The 19,978-nt window shown below is 45.1% G+C and overlaps 1 protein-coding gene across 1 annotated transcript; it reads left to right on the top strand.

Annotated features, from left to right (window-relative positions):
- Positions 1-559: 559 nt before the first annotated feature.
- On the top strand, positions 560-2,100 carry LOC123160697 (thiamine thiazole synthase 2, chloroplastic). Its single transcript, XM_044578543.1, has 2 exons — positions 560-1,516; positions 1,643-2,100. Exons 1-2 carry the CDS (start codon positions 632-634, stop codon positions 1,811-1,813), a joined length of 1,056 nt encoding a protein of 351 aa, XP_044434478.1. The 5' UTR covers positions 560-631; the 3' UTR covers positions 1,814-2,100.
- The last annotated feature ends 17,878 nt before the right edge of the window (positions 2,101-19,978 follow it).

Consider the following 19,978-nt stretch of genomic DNA (forward strand, 5'->3'; position numbering starts at 1 on the left):
GACTTGCCGATTTACTCCTTTTCAGGGTTTGACTCGACCATGATGACCAAAACAAGTTAATTCGCGTGTGTTGCAACGAATGCATACATTATTCTAGTGGTTCAACACTAATTATACATGACATATACATTACACCCACTATATTCGAGATTTTGATAAGATTTAATTTGATTGAGTAGGGATAGTGGAATGCAAGAAAAGTTTTTGATTTAGTCGAGGTTTTCATAAGATTTGATTTGATTTGAATTGGGTATTCATAAGCATAAGGGAAGGAAATGAAAGTTTCGATTTAGTTGTGATTTTGCGAAGATTTGATTGATTTAATTGATTTAATGCAGTACATGATTTTAGAAAATGGTCGATTTGGTTTAGGTTATTTCAATTTATTCAAGAGTCTGTTTTTTTTAAGTAGAGAACTAGTGATTGACAGAGGATCCGAAATGCTCCGCAAAATATCCCGAATGAGTCCAAAGGCTGCGACATGCTCAGATCTGACGGCACGTACCCACAATCTCCAGATATTTCGCCTCTCATCCTCCTCTTATACCCTGCCACTCACACTCCCCCTTATCATCAGTCTCCAGTCTCCACCCATCTCAGCAAAAAAGAAGCTAGCACAGCTCCACACACCATGGCAGCCATGGCCACCACCGCCTCCAGCCTCCTCAAGCCCTCCTTCTCCGGCGTCCGCCTCCCGGCGGCGGCCCGCACCCCGTCCTGCGTCGCCACCCCGCGTGCCGGCGCCATCTGCAACTCCATCTCCTCCTCCACACCTCCCTACGACCTCAACGCCTTCAAGTTCAGCCCCATCAAGGAGTCCATCGTGTCCCGCGAGATGACCCGCCGCTACATGACCGACATGATCACCTACGCCGACACCGACGTCGTCATCGTCGGCGCCGGATCCGCGGGGCTTTCCTGCGCGTACGAGCTCTCCAAGGACCCCTCCATCAGCATCGCCATCATCGAGCAGTCCGTGTCCCCCGGCGGCGGCGCCTGGCTCGGCGGCCAGCTCTTCTCCGCCATGGTCGTGCGCAAGCCGGCGCACCTCTTCCTCGACGAGCTCAACATCGAGTACGACGAGCAGGAGGACTACGTCGTCATCAAGCACGCCGCGCTCTTCACCTCCACGGTCATGAGCCGCCTCCTCGCGCGCCCCAACGTCAAGCTCTTCAACGCCGTCGCCGTGGAGGACCTCATCGTCAAGGAGGACCGCGTCGCCGGCGTCGTCACCAACTGGGCGCTCGTCTCCATGAACCACGACACACAGTCCTGCATGGACCCCAACGTCATGGAGGCCAAGGTCGTGGTGAGCTCTTGCGGCCACGACGGGCCCTTCGGCGCCACCGGGGTCAAGCGGCTCCAGGACATCGGCATGATCCAGGCGGTGCCCGGGATGAAGGCGCTCGACATGAACACGGCCGAGGATGCCATCGTGCGCCTCACCCGGGAGGTGGTCCCCGGCATGATTGTCACCGGCATGGAGGTCGCCGAGATCGACGGCGCCCCGAGAATGGTACTCCTAAATTTTGCTTTCCTATACACGCGTCCTCTTCTTGGAAGAAGAGGAAGAATCTCTTTTCGACTTGTGCTGGACTGACCCGATTAATTTGTTTTGTCTTGTGGCGGCGGTTGGTTACAGGGCCCGACCTTCGGCGCCATGATGATCTCCGGCCAGAAGGCGGCGCACCTGGCGCTCAAGGCCCTCGGCCGGCCGAACGGCATCGACGGGACGCTCAAGAACGTGACCCCGGCGCTGCACCCGGAGATGATCCTGGCGGCGACCAACAACGGCGACATCGTGGACGCCTAAGCAAAGCAATGAACCACGGACACCAAGGCGTACGTACGCTGGTGTTTCGGGGCGAAAAATCAATAAGATGGTTCGGTGAAACAGAGGATGCTTAGGGACGAGGTCTTGTCTTTGTGATTTGTCAGACTCGTGTTTAATTCCGATGTTTATCTTTAGTTTTCTTGTGTTAGCGTATTTTGTTCATGCCACCTGCCCGCCATGTGCTCTGCTCTGCTCTGCCTCACGGCAGCTCCATGGATGATGAATCCTTATGGAACAAGAGGAGGGAATAAAAAGGTTGAGTTCTATGTTGTTGTGTGGGCTCTGTTTACTCCATGGCCGGATCGAGTTTTCTTTTTTCAGTTTCCGGTGACACATAAATCAACAATCAAGGTCTATACAATAGGTACCTAGCATACAACTTGCAAAATGCAGAGGACCAACACAAACATGCACAAGAAATTTAGTGTATACTCCCTCTGTAAAGAAATATAAGAGCATTTAGATCACTAATGTAGTGATCTAAACACTCTTATATTTCTTTACGGAGGGAGTACATCTGTAAAAATGCTGTTGTGGGTTTGTATTATTACCAATCATTAATCATAACCATTAAAAGTGACAACTGTTCATATAAAATCAATTCGATTCCACAATGCATTAATCATGATCATTAAAAGTGCCAACTGTTTCTATAAAATCGGATCCTTTAAAGCGCCAACGATGACTCATCGCAGAACGATCACGATATGTATATGGAATTCATAAGAGGCCCCTCCTCCTACCGTTGTAATTCGCCTAAAAAGGATATGGAAATTGTTAAGATCTGAGGCCCACCACTCAGTCCCCAAGGCACCTAGAGGAATTGTGCTGCGACACAAGAGAAGGAAATGTGGGTCCATATCTCGGGCACGCCACACAAAGGGCACATCCTATTTCCCACATGTTACATTTAGCCACCTTTGTGTCGGGCGGAAGGTGATCACAAAGGTGGATAAGTGTAACATGTGGTTAGAGGGAGAAGATTAGAACCACACTCAGTTTCTAATTATGAGGATTAGAAAGGATCTAGATCTAGCTTTAATTGGATTAACTAGAACTCGAGGAGGCTCCAAAACTTGTGTGTTTAAAAGTGACCAAAACCTTTAGTAAGGTTGGAGGAGGAAGAGGAAGCGCCACAAGGGGGAAAGGTCCCCCTTGTACTGGCCAAGGGGAGGAGGAGTCTCCCTCCAATTCGGCCTCCCCTTACTTTTTCAAGAAGAAAGAGGGGCGCCACCTCCTATTGTGCCCAAGTGGCCTGATATCCTTTCCACCACTTAGCCTTTTTATTGGAAGTATGCCCTGGAAGCAATAATAAATTGATTATTATCATATTTCCTTGTTCATGATAAAGGTTTATTATTCATGCTAGAATTGTATTAGCCGGAAACTTAAATACAACTGTGAATACATAAACAAATACTATGTCCCTAGTGAGCCTCTACTAGACTACCTCGTTGATCAAAGATGGTTAAGGTTTCCAAATCATAGATATGAGTTGTCATTTGATAACGGGATCACATCGCTAGGAGAATGATGTGATGGACAAGACCCAACCATAAGCTTAGCATTCGATTGTATCACTTGAGTTTATTACTATAGCTTTCTTCATGTCAAGTGTCTATTCCTGAGACCATAAGATCATGCAACTCTCGGATACCGTAAGAATACCTTGTGTGCTATCAAACATCACTTCATAACTGGGTGATCATAAAGATGCTCTACAGGTATCTCCGAAGGTGTCTGTTGGGTTGGCATGGATCGAGACTGGGATTTGTCACTCCATGTGATGGAGAGATATCTCCGAGAGCTCTCGGTAATACAACATCGTAAAGAGCTTGCAAGCAATGTGGCTAATGAGTTAGTCACGAGATTTTGTATTACGGAACAAGTAACGAGACTTGTCGGTAACAAGATTGAACTAGGTATGGAGATATCGACGACCGAATCTCGGGCAAGTAATGTTGGAAATATGCCATAGATGCAATAATAAAATGATTATTATTATATTTCCTTGTTCGTGATAATTGTCTATTATTCATGCTATAATTGTGTTATCCAGAAATCGTAATACATGTGTGAATACATAGACCACAACATGTCCCTAGTAAGCCTCTAGTTGACTAGCTCGTTGATCAACACATAGTCATGGTTTCCTGACTATGGACATTGGATGTCATTGATAACGGGATCACATCATTAGGAGAATGATGTGATGGACAAGACCCAATCCTAAGCATAGCACAAGATCGTGTAGTTCGTTTGCTAGAGCTTTTCCAATGTCAAGTATCATTTCCTTAGACCATGAGATCGTGTAACTCCTGGATACCATAGGAGTGCTTTGGGTGTACCAAACGTCACAACGTAACTGGATGACTATAAAGGTATACTACAGGTATCCCCGAAAGTGTCTGTTGGGTTTACACGGATCGAGACTGGGATTTTTCACTCCGTATGACGGAGAGGTATCTCTGGGCCCACTCGGTAATGCATCATCATAATGAGCTCAATGTGACCAAGTAGTTGGTCATGGGATCATGCATTACGGTACGAGTAAAGTGACTTGCCGGTAACGAGATTGAACGAGGTATTGAGATACCGACGATCGAATCTCGGGCAAGTAACGTACCGATTGACAAAGGGAATTGTATACGGGATTACTTGAATCCTCGACATCGTGGTTCATTCGATGAGATCATCGTGGAACATGTGGGAGCCAACATGGGTATCCAGATCTTGCTGTTGGTTATTGGCCGGAGAGCTGTCTCGGTCATGTCTACGTGATTCCCGAACCCGTAGGGTCTACACACTTAAGGTTCGGTGACGCTAGGGCTGTAGAGATATTAGTATGCGGTAATCCGAAAGTTGTTCGGAGTCCCGGATGAGATCCCGGATGTCACGAGGAGTTCCGGAATGGTCCGGAGGTGAAGATTTGTATATAGGAAGTCCAGTTTTGGCCACCGGGAAAGTTTCGGGGGTCACCGGTATTGTACCGGGACCACCGGAAGGGTCCCGGGGGTCCACCGGGTGGGGCCACCTATCCCGGAGGGACCCATGGGCTGAAGTGGGAAGGGAACCAGCCCCTGGTGGGCTGGTGCACCCCCCTTGGGCCTCCCCCTGCGCCTAGGGTTGGAAACCCTAGGGGTGGGGGCGCCCCACCTAACTTGGGGGGCAAGTCCCCCCTTTGGCCGCCCCCCCCCCCCTTGAGATTGGATCTCTAGGGGGCCGGCGCCCCCTCAGGGCCCCTATATAAATAGGGGGGAGGGAGGGCTGCGCACCCTAGTCCCTGGCGCCTCCCTCTCCCCCGCAACACCTCACCCTCTTGTTGAGCTTGGCGAAGCCCTGCCGAGATTCCCCGCTACTTCCACCACCACGCCGTCGTGTTGCTGGATCTCCATCAACCTCTCCTTCCCCCTTGCTGGATCAAGAAGGAGGAGACATCTTCCCAACCGTACGTGTGTTGAACGCGGAGGTGCCGTCCGTTCGTCACTAGGATCTTCGGTGATTTGGATCACGACGAGTACGACTCCATCAACCCCGTTCTCTTGAACGCTTCCGCTCGCGATCTACAAGGGTATGTAGATGCACTCCTCTCTCTCGTTGCTAGATGACTCCATAGATTGATCTTGATGAAGCGTAGAAATTTTTTATTTTCTGCAATGTTCCCCAACAGTGGCATCATGAGCCAGGTCTATGCGTAGTTTCTATGCACGAGTAGAACACAATTTTGTTGTGGGCGTAGATTTTGTCAATTTACTTGCCACTACTAGTCTTATCTTGTTTCGGCGGCATCGTGGAATGAAGCGGCCCGGACCGACCTTACACGTACGCTTATGTGAGACAGGTTCCACCGACTGACATGCACTAGTTGCATAAGGTGGCTAGCGGGTGTATGTCTCTCCCACTTTAGTCGGATCGGATTCGATGAAAAGGGTCCTTATGAAGGGTAAATAGGAATTGGCATATCATGTTGTGGTTTTGACTTAGGTAAGAAATGTTCTTGCTAGAACCCTATTGCAGCCACGTAAAAACATTGAACAACAATTAGAGGATGTCTAACTTGTTTTTGTAGCATATGCATTGTGATGTTATATGGCCAAAAGGATGTGATGAATAATATATATGTGATGTATGAGATTGATCATGTTCTTGTAATAGGAATCACGACTTGCATGTCGATGAGTATGACAACCGGCAGGAGCCGTGGGAGTTGTCTTAATTATTGTATGACCTGTGTGTCATTGAATAACGTCATGTAATTACTTTACTTTATTGCTAAACCGTTAGCCATAGAAGTAGAAGTAATCATTGGCGTGACAACTTCATGAAGACACGATGATGGAGATCATGGTGTCATGCCGGTGACGATGATGATCATGGCGCCCCGAAGATGGAGATCAAAAGGAGCAAAATGATATTGGCCATATCATGTCACTATTTGATTGCATGTGATGTTTATCATGTTTTTGCATCTTATAATTGCTTAGAACGACGGTAGTAAATAAGATGATCCCTCATAATAATTTCAAGAAAGTGTTCCCCCTAACTGTGCGCCGTTGCGAAAGCTCGTTGTTTCGAAGCACCACGTGATGATCGGGTGTGATAGATTCTAACGTTCACATACAACGGGTGTAAGACAAATTTACACATGCAAAACACTTAGGGTTAACTTGACGAGCCTAGCATGTACAGACATGGCCTCGGAACACAAGAGACCGAAAGGTCGAACATGAGTCGTATAGAAGATACGATCAACATGAAGATGTTCACCGATGATGACTAGTCCGTCTCACGTGATGATCGGACACGGCCTAGTTGACTCGGATCATGGATCACTTAGATGACTAGAGGGATGTCTATCTGAGTGGGAGTTCATTAAATAATTTGATTAGATGAACTTGATTATCATGAACTTAGTCTAAAACTTTTGCAATATGTCTTGTAGATCAAATGGCCCACGCTAATGTTGCCCTCAACTTCAACGCATTCCTAGAGAAAACCAAGCTGAAAGACGATAGCAGCAACTATACGGACTGGGTCCGGAACTTGAGGATCATCCTCATAGCTGCCAAAAGAGCATATGTCCTAGATGCACCGCTAGGTGAAGCACCCGTTTTCCCAGCAACTCAAGACGTTATGAACGCCTGGCAGTTGTGTGTTGATGACTACTCCCTCGTTCAGTGTGGCATGCTTTACAGCTTAGAACCGGGGCTCCAAAAGCGTTTTGAGCAACACGGAGGATATGAGATGTTCGAAGAGCTGAAAATGATTTTCCAAGCTCATGCCCGGGTCGAGAGATATGAAGTCACCGACAAGTCCTACAGTTGTAAGATGGAGGAAAATAGTTCTGTCAGTGAGCACATACTCAAAATGTTTGGGTTGCGCAACCACTTGTCCCAGCTGGACATTAACCTCCCGGATGAGGCGGTCATTGACAGAATCCTTCAATCGCTCCCACCTAGCTACAAGAGCTTTGTGATGAAGTACAATATGCAGAGGATGGTGAAAACTATTCCCGAAGTATTTTCAATGCTGAAATCAGCGGAGGTAGAAATCAAAAAGGAACATCAAGTATTGATGGTCAATAAAACCACTAGTTTCAAGAAAGGCAAGGGTAAGAAGAACTTCAAGAAGGACGGCAAAGGAGTTGCGGCGCCCGGTAAGCCAGTTGTCGGGAAGAAGCCAAAGCATGGACCCAAACCTGAGACTGAGTGCTTTTATTGCAAGGGTAGCGGACACTGGAAGCGGAACTGCCCCAAGTACTTAGCGGACAAGAAGGCCGGCAACACCAAAGGTATATGTGATATACATGTAATTGATGTGTACCTTACCAGTACTCGTAGTAGCTCTTGGGTATTTGATACCGGTGCGGTTGCTCATATTTGTAACTCAAAACAGGAGCTGCAGAATAAGCGGAGACTAGCGAAGGACGAGGTGACGATGCGCGTCGGGAATGGTTCCAAGGTCGCTGTGATCGCCGTCGGCACGCTACCTCTACATTTACCTACGGGATTAGTTTTAAACCTCAATAATTGTTATTTAGTGCCAGCTTTGAGCATGAACATTGTATCTGAATCTCGTTTAATACGAGATGGCTACTCATTTAAATCCGAGAATAATGGTTGTTCTATTTATATGAGAGATATGTTTTATGGTCATGCCCCGCTGGTCAATGGTTTATTCTTAATGAATCTCGAACGTGATGTTACACATATTCATAGTGTGAATACCAAAAGATGTAAGATTGATAATGATAGTCCCACATATCTGTGGCACTACCGCCTTGGTCACATTGGTGTCAAATGCATGAAAAAGCTCCATACAGATGGACTTTTGGAGTCTCTTGTTTTCGAATCATTTGACACGTGCAAACCATGCCTCATGGGTAAATTGACCAAGACACCGTTCTCCGGAACAATGGAGCGAGCAACCAACTTATTGGAAATTATACATACTGATGTGTGTGGTCCAATGAGCGTTGAGGCTCGAAGTGGCTATCATTATGTTCTCACCCTCACTGATGACCTGAGTAGATATGGGTATGTTTACTTGATGAAACATAAGTCTGAGACCTTTGAAAAGTTCAAGGAATTTCAGAATGAGGTAGAGAATCAACGTGACCAAAAAATAAAGTTCTTACGATCAGATCATGGAGGAGAATATTTAAGTCATGAATTTGATACGCACTTAAGGAAATGTGGAATCGTTTCACAACTCATGCCGCCTGGAACACCTTAGCGTAACGGTGTGTCCGAACATCGTAATCGCACTCTATTGGATATGGTGCGATCTATGATGTCACTCACCGATTTACCGCTATCATTTTGGGGATACGCTCTAGAGACAGCTACATTCACTTTAAATACGGCACCGTCTAAATCTGTTGAGATGACACCGTATGAATTATGGTTTGGGAAGAAACCTAAGCTGTCGTTTCTAAAAGTTTGGGGATGCGATGCTTATGTCAAGAAACTTCAACCTGAAAAGCTCGAACCCAAGTCAGAAAAATGCGTCTTCATAGGATACCCTAAGGAAACCATTGGGTATACCTTCAACCTTAGATCCGAAGGCAAGATCTTTTTTGCCAAGAACGGGTCCTTTCTGGAGAAAGAGTTTCTCTTGAAAGAAATAAGTGGGAGGAAAGTAGAACTCGATGAAGTACTGCCTCTTGAACCGGAAAGTAGTGCAGCTCAGGAAGATGTTCCTGTGGTGCCTGCACCGACTGGAGAGGAAGTTAATGATGATGATCAAGGTACTTCGGATCAAGTTGCTACTGAACTTCGTAGGTCCACAAGGACACGTTCCACACCAGAATGGTATGGCAACCCTGTCCAAGAAATCATGTTGTTAGACAACGGTGAACCTTCAAACTATGAAGAAGCGATGGCGGGCCCAGATTCCAACAAATGGCTTGAAGCCATGCAAGCCGAGATAGGATCCATGTATGAAAACAAAGTGTGGACTTTGACAGACTTTCCCGATGATCGGCGAGCGATAGAAAACAAATGGATCTTTAAGAAGAAGACGGACGCGGATGGTAATGTTACCATCTATAAAGCTTGACTTGTCACTAAGGGTTATCGGCAAGTTCAAGGGGTTGACTACGATGAGACTTTCTCTCCCGTAGCGAAGCTGAAGTCCGTCTGAATCATGTTAGCAATTGCCGCATACTATGATTATGAGATATGGCAAATGGACGTCAAAACAGCATTCCTTAACGGCTATCTTAAGGAAGAACTGTATATGATGCAGCCGGAAGGTTTTGTCGATCCTAAGAATGCTAACAAGGTATGCAAGCTCCAGCGATCCATTTATGGCCTGGTGCAAGCATCTCGGAGTTGGAATATTCGCTTTGATGAGATGATCAAAGCGTTTGGGTTTATGCAGACTTATGGAGAAGCCTGCGTTTGCAAGAAAGTGAGTGGGAGCTCTGTAGCATTTCTCATATTATATGTAGATGACATACTTTTGATGGGAAATGATATAGAACTTTTGGACAGCATTAAGGCCTACTTGAATAAGTGTTTTTCAATGAAGGACCTTGGAGAAGCTGCTTACATATTAGGCATCAAGATCTATAGGGATAGATCGAGACGCCTCATAGGTCTTTCACAAAGCACATACCTTGATAAGATATTGAAGAAGTTCAATATGGATCAGTCCAAGAAGGGGTTCTTGCCTGTGTTGCAAGGTGTGAAATTGAGCTCGGCTCAATGCCCGACCACGGCGGAAGATAGAGAAAAGATGAGTGTCAACCCCTATGCCTCGGCTATAGGGTCTATTATGTATGCCATGCTGTGTACCAGACCTGATGTAAACCTTGTTGTAGGTTTGGTAGGAAGGTACCAAAGTAATCCCGGCATGGAACACTGGACAGCGGTCAAGAATATCCTGAAGTACCTGAAAAGGACTAAGGATATGTTTCTTGTTTATGGAGGTGACGAAGAGCTCGTCGTAAAGGGTTACGTCAACGCTAGCTTCGACACAGATCTGGATGACTCTAAGTCACAAACCGGATACGTGTATATTTTGAATGGTGGGGCAGTAAGATGGTACAGTTGCCAGCAAAGCGTCATGGCGGGATCTACATGTGAAGCGGAGTACATGGCAGCCTCGGAGGCAGCGCATGAAGCAATATGGATGAAGGAGTTCATCACCGACCTATGAGTCATACCCAATGTGTCGGGGCTGATCACTCTCTTCTGTGACAACACTGGAGCTATTGCCCTTGCCAAGGAGCCCAGGTTTCACAAGAAGACCAGGCACATCAAGCGTCGCTTCAACTCCATTCGTGAAAATGTTCAAGATGGAGACATAGATATTTGCAAAGTGCATACGGATCTGAATGTCGCAGATCCGTTGACTAAACCTCTTCCGCGAGCAAAACATGATCAACACCAGAACTCTATGGGTGTTCGATTCATCACAATGTAACTAGATTATTGACTCTAGTGCAAGTGGGGGACTGTTGGAAATATGCCCTAGAGGCAATAATAAAATGATTATTATTATATTTCCTTGTTCATGGTAATTGTCTATTATTCATGCTATAATTGTGTTATCCGGAAATCGTAATACATGTGTGAATACATAGACCACAACATGTCCCTAGTAAGCCTCTAGTTGACTAGCTCGTTGATCAACAGATAGTCATGGTTTCCTGACTATGGACATTGGATGTCATTGATAATGGGATCACATCATTAGGAGAATGATGTGATGGACAAGACCCAATCCTAAGCATAGCACAAGATCGTGTAGTTCGTTTGCTAGAGCTTTTCCAATGTCAAGTATCATCTCCTTAGACCATGAGATCGTGTAACTCCCGGATACCGTAGGAGTGCTTTGGGTGTACCAAACATCACAACGTAACTGGGTGACTATAAAGGTATACTACAGGTATCCCCAAAAGTTTGGGTTTACACGGATCGAGACTGGGATTTTTCACTCCGTATGACGGAGAGGTATCTCTGGGCCCACTCGGTAATGCATCATCATAATGAGCTCAATGTGACCAAGTAGTTGGTCACGAGATCATGCATTACGGTACGAGTAAAGTGACTTGCCGGTAACGAGATTGAACGAGGTATTGAGATACCGACGATCGAATCTCGGGCAAGTAACGTACCGATTGACAAAGGGAATTGTATATGGGATTACTTGAATCCTCGACATCATGGTTCATTCGATGAGATCATCGTGGAACATGTGGGAGCCAACATGGGTATCCAGATCCCGATGTTGGTTATTGGCCGGGGAGTTGTCTCGGTCATGTCTGCGTGATTCCCGAACCCGTAGGGTCTACACACTTAAGGTTCGGTGACGCTAGGGTTGTAGAGATATTAGTATGCGGTAACCCGAAAGTTGTTCGAAGTCCCGGATGAGATCCCGGACGTCACATGGAGTTCCGTAATGGTCCGGAGGTGAAGATTTGTATATAGGAAGTCCAGTTTTGGCCACCGGGAAAGTTTTGGGGGTCACCGGTATTGTACCGGGACCACCGGAAGGGTCCCGGGGGTCCACCGGGTGGGGCCACCTATCCTGGAGGTCCACATGGGCTGAAGTGGGGAGGGAACCAGCCCCTGGTGGGCTGGTGCGCCCCCCTTGGGCCTCCCCCTGCGCCTAGGGTTGGAAACCCTAGGGGTGGGGGGCGCCCCACCTGACTTGGGGGGCAAGTCCCCCGTCGTGCTGCTAGATCTCCATCAACCTCTCCTTCCCCCTTGCTGGATCAAGAAGGAGGAGACGTCTTCCCAACCGTACGTGTGTTAAACGCGGAGGTGCCGTCCGTTCGGCACTAGGATCTTCGGTGATTTGGATCACGACGAGTACGACTCCGTCAACCCCGTTCTCTTGAACGCTTCCGCTCGCGATCTACAAGGGTATGTAGATGCACTCCTTTCTCTTGTTGCTATATGACTCCATAGATTGATCTTGGTGAAGCGTAGAAATTTTTTATTTTCTGCAACATTCCCCAACAAGTAACACATTGCCGGACAAAGGGAATTACATATGAGATTAACCGAATCTTTGACATCGTGGTTCAACCGATAAAAGATCTTCGTGGAATATGTAGGAACCAATATGGGCATCCAGGTTCCACTATTGTTTATTGAGCAGAGAGGTGTCTAAGTCATGTCTACATGATTCTCGAACCCGTAGGTTCCGCATGCTTAACGTTCGGTGACGCTAGAGTAATATTGGGATATTCATGTTGGTGACCAAATGTTGTTCGGATTCTCGGATGATATTTCGGACGTCACGAGGAGCTCTGGAATGGCCTGGAGGTAAAGATTTATATATGGAAAGTTGCTTTCAGGGTTCCCGAAAAAGTTTCAGTTTTTTTGGTATTGTATCGGGAAGCTTCCAGAAGGTTCTGGAAACTTACGGAGGAGTCCGGAAGCCCACCAAGAGTTTCACCACGTTCCAGGGGCCAGCATGGGTTGAGAGGAGGCTCCCTGGCCTTATTGGGCCAGACGCACAAATCCCTCAAGGCCCATGTGGCTTGGGAGAGGTGGAAAGTCCACCTATGTATGGAAAAGGAGGGAATTGGCTAGGAGTCCAACTCCTCCCCCTTAGTGCGCCCCTAGGGCTTGGAGGGTTGGCCCCCACACGCCTCCACCTATATATAGAGGGGAGGGGCGCACCCAAGAGGACACACAAGCCCTTGACCCCCCCCTCTCTCTCGTTACTTCATAACTCCTCCGTCTTTGTTGTTTCGGTAGCACTCGGCGTAGCCTTGCCGGAATCACTCCACCACCATCACCGTCACACCGTTGTACTACCGGAAATCCTATCTACTTCTCCTCCCTCGCTTTCTGGATCAAGGAGGAGGAGACATCATCGAGTTGTACATGTGCTGAACAAGGAGGTGTCGTCCATTCGGTACTTCATCAGTTTGGATCGCGATTGGATCGTGACGAGTACGACTACATCAACCGCATGATATACGCTTCTGCTTAACGTTCTACGAGGGTATGTAGACTCGCTCTCCCCTCTCGTTCCTATGCTTCTCCAAGATAGATCTTGGGTGTTTGTAGGATTATTTTTTTATTTTCATGCTTCATTCCCCAACACTTTTAAGCCCTATTGATATTTAATTAAATGCAAAACCTCATAACTGTTATTAGAGTCTTTTATTACTAATTTGACATCTCCAAAAACATTTTCCACCTATATATTATTTATCGTATTACCGGTAAACCCCGAAACCCTTCTGGTGATCCCGAAACACTTCCAGTTCCTCTCGAAACTATTTTGAATATTAATGAAACTATTTCATAAATATTTACTCATTACTCCTACCCTACTAACACTCAATAGATCGTGATTACCTTTAGTTTGTGACCCTCTAGGTTCGGTAAAACATAGACATGAACAAAACCTCTTTCGTTCAATGACCGCTAGCGAAACCTGGGCATCCATATCGATCCCCATGAATACACGAATGACATTTGAGTGAACCTTTTGTTAGCATGTGCTATGCCCTTTGCTTCATGACACTTTACAAAAACCCGAGGTGAGATATATCGGTATCCTCTTCAGTCATACAAATGCTCACTATATCGGTCTCCTCGTTACCAATTTTGTTCTTCTTTCTCGTTGACATATTTCGGCATCCCCGTTACCAAGTCATCTGTGTCTGGCCAGACGATGATGGTTGTCGTCACACCGAGAAGGCCCTAAGAATATCTTTCCATCATTGGAGGAGCAAATCCCACTGAAGTTATCTAGTCCCTTGTCAAGCTTTCCTGTAAACCTGTAAGTTATCCTATGATCACCGTGTTGCGGATGACGTTTGAGCAACCCCAAAGCCCATCGTATAGTAAGAAGTGACTACAATACTCTCATAGTATAAGGAACTAAATCACACGTTAACTCTCCGTGTTATTGTTGGGGAACGTAGTAATTTCAAAAAAAATCCTACGATCAAGCAAGATCTATCTAGGAGAAGCATAGCAACGAGAGGGGAGAGTGTGTCCACGTACCCTCATAGACCGAAAGCGGAAGTGTTTAATAATGTGGTTGATGTAGTCGAACGTATTTTCCATCCAACCGATCCAAGTACCGAACGTACGGCACATCCACGTTCAGCACACATTCAGCTCAATGACGTCCCTCATGCTCTTGATCTAGTTGAGGATGAGGGTGAGTTCCATCAGCACGACTGCGTGGCGACGGTGATGGTGATGTTATGGAGATGATGTTACGATGATGAGTTCCATCAGCATGGGGGGGAGGGGGCGCGGCCACCCCTTGAGGTCCTTCTCTCCTTTCCCCTAAAGCCCATTAAGGCCCATTACTCCCTCGGGGGGTTCCGGTAACCTCCCGGTACTCCGAAAAATACCCGAAACACTTCGGAACCATTCCGGTGTCCAAATATAACCTTCTAATATATTGATATTTATGTCTCGACCATTTAGAGACTCCTCGTCACGTCTATGATCCTATCCGGGATTCCGAACAAACTTCGGTCATCAAAACACATAACTCATAATGCAAATCATCATCAAACGTTAAGCGTGCGGACCCTACGGGTTCGAGAACTATGTAGACATGATCGAGAAACATCTTTGATCAATAACCAATGGCGGAACCTGGATGCTCATATTGGCTCCTGCATATTCTACGAAGATCTTTATCGGTCAAACCGCATAACAACATATGTAGTTCCCTTTGTCATCGGTATGTTACTTGCCCGAGATTCGATCGTCGGTATCATCATACCTAGTTCAATCTCGTTACTGGCAAGTCTCTTTACTCGTTCCATAATACTTCATCCCAAAACTAACTCATTAGTCACATTGCTTGCAAGGCTTATAGTGATGAGCACTACCGAGAGGGCCCAGAGATACCTCTCTGATACACGGAGTAACGAATCCTAATCTCAATCTATGACAACCCAACAAACACCTTCAGAGACACCTGTAGATCATATTTATAATCACCCAGTTACATTGTGACATTTGATAGCACACAAGGTGTTCCTCCGGTATTCGGGAGTTGCATAATCTCATAGTCTGAGGAACATGTATAAGTCATGAAGAAAGCAGTAGCAATGAAACTGTAATGATCATAATGCTAAGCTAACGGATGGGTCTTTTCCATCACATCATTCTCCTAATGATGTGATCTCGTTCATCAAATGACAACACATGTCTATGGTTAGGAAACATAACCATCTTTGATTAACGAGCTAGTCAAGTAGAGGCATACTAGGGACACTATGTTTTGTCTATGTATTCACACATGTACTAAGTTTCTGGTTAATACAATTCTAGCATGAATAATAAACATTTATCATGATATAAGAAAATATAAATAACAACTTTATTATTGCCTCTAGGGCATATTTCCTTCAGTCGCTCAGTTGCACTAGATTCAATAATCCAGATTACATAGTAATGATTCTAACACCCATGGAGTCTTGGTGTTGATCATGTTTTGCTCGTGGAAGAGGCTTCGTCAACGGGTCTGCAACATTCAGATCCATATGTATTTTGCAAATCTCTATGTCTCCCTCTGCGACTTGATGCTGGATGGAATTGAAGTGTCTCTTGATGTGTTTGGTTTTCTTGTGAAATCTGGATTCCTTTGCCAAGGCAATTGCACCAATATTGTCACAAAAGTTTTTCATTGGACCTGATGCACTAGGTATGACACCTAGATCGGATATGAACTCCTTCATTTGCTGCTTCCGAAGCAGCTATGTACTCCGCTTCACACGTAGATCCCGCCACGACACTCTGCTTGGAACTGCACCAACTGACATCTCCACCATTCAATAAAAATACGTATCCGGATTGCGACTTAGAGTCATCCGGATCAGTGTCAAAGCTTGCATCGATGTAACCATTTACAACGAGCTCTTTGTCACCCCCATAAAAGAGAAACATATCCTTAGTCCTCTTCAGGTATTTCAGGATGTTCTTGACCGCTGTCCGGTGCTCCACTCCGGGATTACTTTGGTACCTCCCTGCTATACTTATAGCAAGGCACACATAAGGTCTGCTACACAGCATTGCATACATGATAGAACCTATGGCTGAAGCATAGGGAATGACTTTCATTTTTTCTCTATCTTCTGCAGTGGTCGGGCATTGAGTCTGACTCAACTTCACACCTTGTAACACAGGCAAGAACCCTTTCTTCGACTGATCCATTTTGAACTTCTTCAAAACATTATCAAGGTATGTGCTTTGTGAAAGTCCAATTAAGCATCTTGATCTATCTCTATAGATCTTGATGCCCAATATGTAAGCAGCTTCACTGAGGTCTTTCATTGAAAAACTCTTATTCAAGTATCCCTTTCTGCTATCCAGAAATTATGTATCATTTCCAATCAACAATATGTCATCCACATATAATATTAGAAATGCTATAGAGCTCCCACTCACTTTCTTGTAAATACAGGTTTCTCCAAGAGTTTGTATAAAACCATATACTTTGATCACACTATCAAAGTGTTTATTCCAACTCCGAGAGGCTTGCACCAGTCCATAAATGGATCGCTGGAGCTTGCACACTTTGTTAGCACCCTTTGGATCGACAAAACCTTCTGGTTGCATCATATACAACTCTTCTTCCAGAAATCCATTCAGGAATGCAGCTTTGACATCCATCTGCCAAATTTCATAATCATAAAATGCGGCAATTTCTAACATGATTCGGACAGACTTAAGCATCGCTACGGGTGAGAAAGTCTCATCATAGTCAACTCCTTGAACTTGTCGAAAACTTTTTGCAACAGGTCAAGCTTTGTAGACAGTAACATTACCGTCAGCGTCAGTCTTCTTCTTGAAGATCCATTTATTTTCTATGGCTTGCCGATCATCGGGCAAATCCACCAAAGTCCACACTTTGTTCTCATACATGGATCCCATCTCAGATTTCATGGCTTTAAGCCATTTCGCGGAATCTGGGCTCATCATCGATTCCTCATAGTTCGTAGGTTCATCATGGTCTAGTAACATGACTTCCAGAACAGGATTACCATACCACTCTGGTGCGGACCGAACTCTGTAAGACCTACGAGGTTCTGTAGTAACTTGATCTGAAGTTTCATGATCATCATCATTAACTTCCTCACTAATTGGTGTAGGAATCACTGGAACTGATTTCTGTGATGAACTACTTTCCAATTCGGGAGAAGGTACAATTACCTCATCAAGTTCTACTTTCCACCCACTCACTTCTTTCGAGAGAAACTCCTTCTCTAGAAAGGATCCATTTTCAGCAACAAATATTTTGCATTCGGATCTGTGGTAGAAGGTGTACCCAACAGTTTCCTTTGGGTATCCTATGAAGATGCACTTCTCCGATTTGGGTTCGAGCTTACCAGGTTGAAGCTTTTTCACATAAGCATCACAGCCCCAAACTTTGAGAAACGACAACTTTGGTTTCTTGCCAAACCACAGTCCATAAGGCATCGTCTCAACGGATTTTGATGGTGCCCTATTTACATGAATGCAGCCATCTCTAAAGCATAACCCCAAAACGATAGCGGTAAATCAGTAAGAGACATCATAGATCGCACCATATCCAATAAAGTACAGTTACGATGTTCGGACACACCATTGCGCTATGGTGTTCCAGGTGGCGTGAGTTGCGAAACTATTCCACACTGTTTCAAATGAAGACCAAACTCGTAACTCAAATATTCTCCTCCATGATCAGATCATAGAAACTTTATTTTGTTGTTACGATGATTCTCCACTTCACTCTAAAATTATTTGAACTTTTCAAATGTTTCAGACTTATGTTTCATTAAGTAGATATACCCATATCTGCTCAAATCATTTGTGAAGGTAAGAAAATAACGATACCCACCATGAGCCTCAACACTCATTGGACCTCATACATCGGTATGTATTATTTCCAATAAGTCGGTAACTTGTTCCATTGTTCTGGAGAACGGAGTTTTACTCATCTTGCCCATGTGAGGCATGGTTCGCAAGCACCAAAAGCCCATCAGCATGGAGTTTCTTCATGTGTTTTACACCAATATGACCTAAACGGCAGTGCCACAAATAAGTTGCACTATCATTATCAACTTTGCATCTTTTGGCTTCAATATTATGAACATGTGTATCGCCACAATCGAGATTCAACAAAAATAGACCACTCAGCAAGGGTACATGACCATAAAAGATATTACTCATATAAATAGAACAACCATTATTCTCTGATTTAAATGAGTAACCGTCTCGCATCAAACAAGATCCAGATATAATGTTCATGCTCAACGATGGCACCAAATAACAATTATTCAGGTCTAAAACTAATCCCGAAGGTAGATGTAGAGGTAGTGTGCCGACGGCGGTCACATCGACCTTGGGACCATTTCCCACGCGCATCATCACCTCGTCCTTAGCCAATCTTCGTTTAATCTATAGCCCTTGTTTCGAGTTGCAAATATGAGCAACAGAACTAGTATCAAATACCCAGGCGCTACTACGAGCATTAGTAAGGTACACATCAATAACATGTATATCAAATATACCTTTCACTTTGCCATCCTTCTTATCCGCCAAATACTTGGGGCAGTTCCGCTTCTAGTGACCAGTCCCTTTGAAGTAGAAGCACTCAGTTTCAGGATTAGGTCCAGACTTGGGTTTCTTCTCCTGAGCAGCAACTTTCTTGTCGTTCTTCTTGAAGTTCCCCTTCTTCCCTTTGCCCTTTTTCTTGAAATTAGTGGTCTTGTTGACCATCAACACTTGATGCTCCTTTTTGATTTCTACCTCCGCAGCCTTTAGCATTGCGAAGAGCTCGGGAATTGTCTTGTTCATCCCTTGCATATTATAGTTCATCACGAAGCCTTTATAGCTTGGTGGCAGTGATTGAAGAACTCTATCAATGACATTATCATCAGGAAGATTAACTCCTAGCTGACTCAAGTGGTTATGATACCCAGACATTTTGAGTATATGTTCACTAACAGAACTATTCTCCTCCATCTTGCAGCTATAGAACTTGTTGGAGACTTCATATCTCTCAACTCGGGCATTTGCTTGAAATATTAACTTCAACTCTTGAAACATCTCATATGCTCCATGACGTTCAAAACGTCTTCGAAGTCCCGATTCTAAGCCGTAAAGCATGGCACACTGAACTATCGAGTAGTCATCAACACGCATCTGCCAGGCATTTACAATGTTTGCAGTTGCTGGTGCGGGTGGTACACCTAGCGGTGCTTCCAGGAGATTCTTCTGTGCAACAATGAGGATGATCCTCAAGTTATGGACCCAACCCGTGTAATTGCTACCATCATCTTTCAACTTAGCTTTCTCTAGGAATGCATTAAAATTCAAAGGAACGGTAGCACGGGCCATTGATCTACAATAACATAGACATGCAAAATAACTATCAGGACTAAGTTCATGATAAATTAAAGTTCAATTAATCATATTACTTAAGAACTCCCACTTAGATAGACATCCATCTAGTCATCCAAATGATCACGTGATCCAAATCAACTAAACCATGTCCGATCATCACGTGAGATGGAGTAGTTTTCAATGGTGACCATCACTATGTTGATCATATCTACTATATGATTCACGTTCGACCTTTCGGTCTTAGTGTTCCGAGGCCATATCTGCATATGCTATGCTCGTCAAGTTTAATCTGAGTATTTTGCGTGTGCAAAAC

This window comes from Triticum aestivum, chromosome 7B (genome assembly GCF_018294505.1).
Source record: "Triticum aestivum cultivar Chinese Spring chromosome 7B, IWGSC CS RefSeq v2.1, whole genome shotgun sequence".
In the NCBI taxonomy this organism is placed as follows: Eukaryota; Viridiplantae; Streptophyta; class Magnoliopsida; order Poales; family Poaceae; genus Triticum; species Triticum aestivum.

Coding starts and splice junctions, on each gene's coding strand:
- LOC123160697 (XM_044578543.1), top strand. CDS start 632: ATGGCAGCCATGGCCACCACCGCCTCCAGCCTCCTCAAGCCCTCCTTC. Junction 1,517..1,642: donor TCGACGGCGCCCCGAGAATG/GTACTCCTAAAT, acceptor GGTTGGTTACAG/GGCCCGACCTTCGGCGCCAT.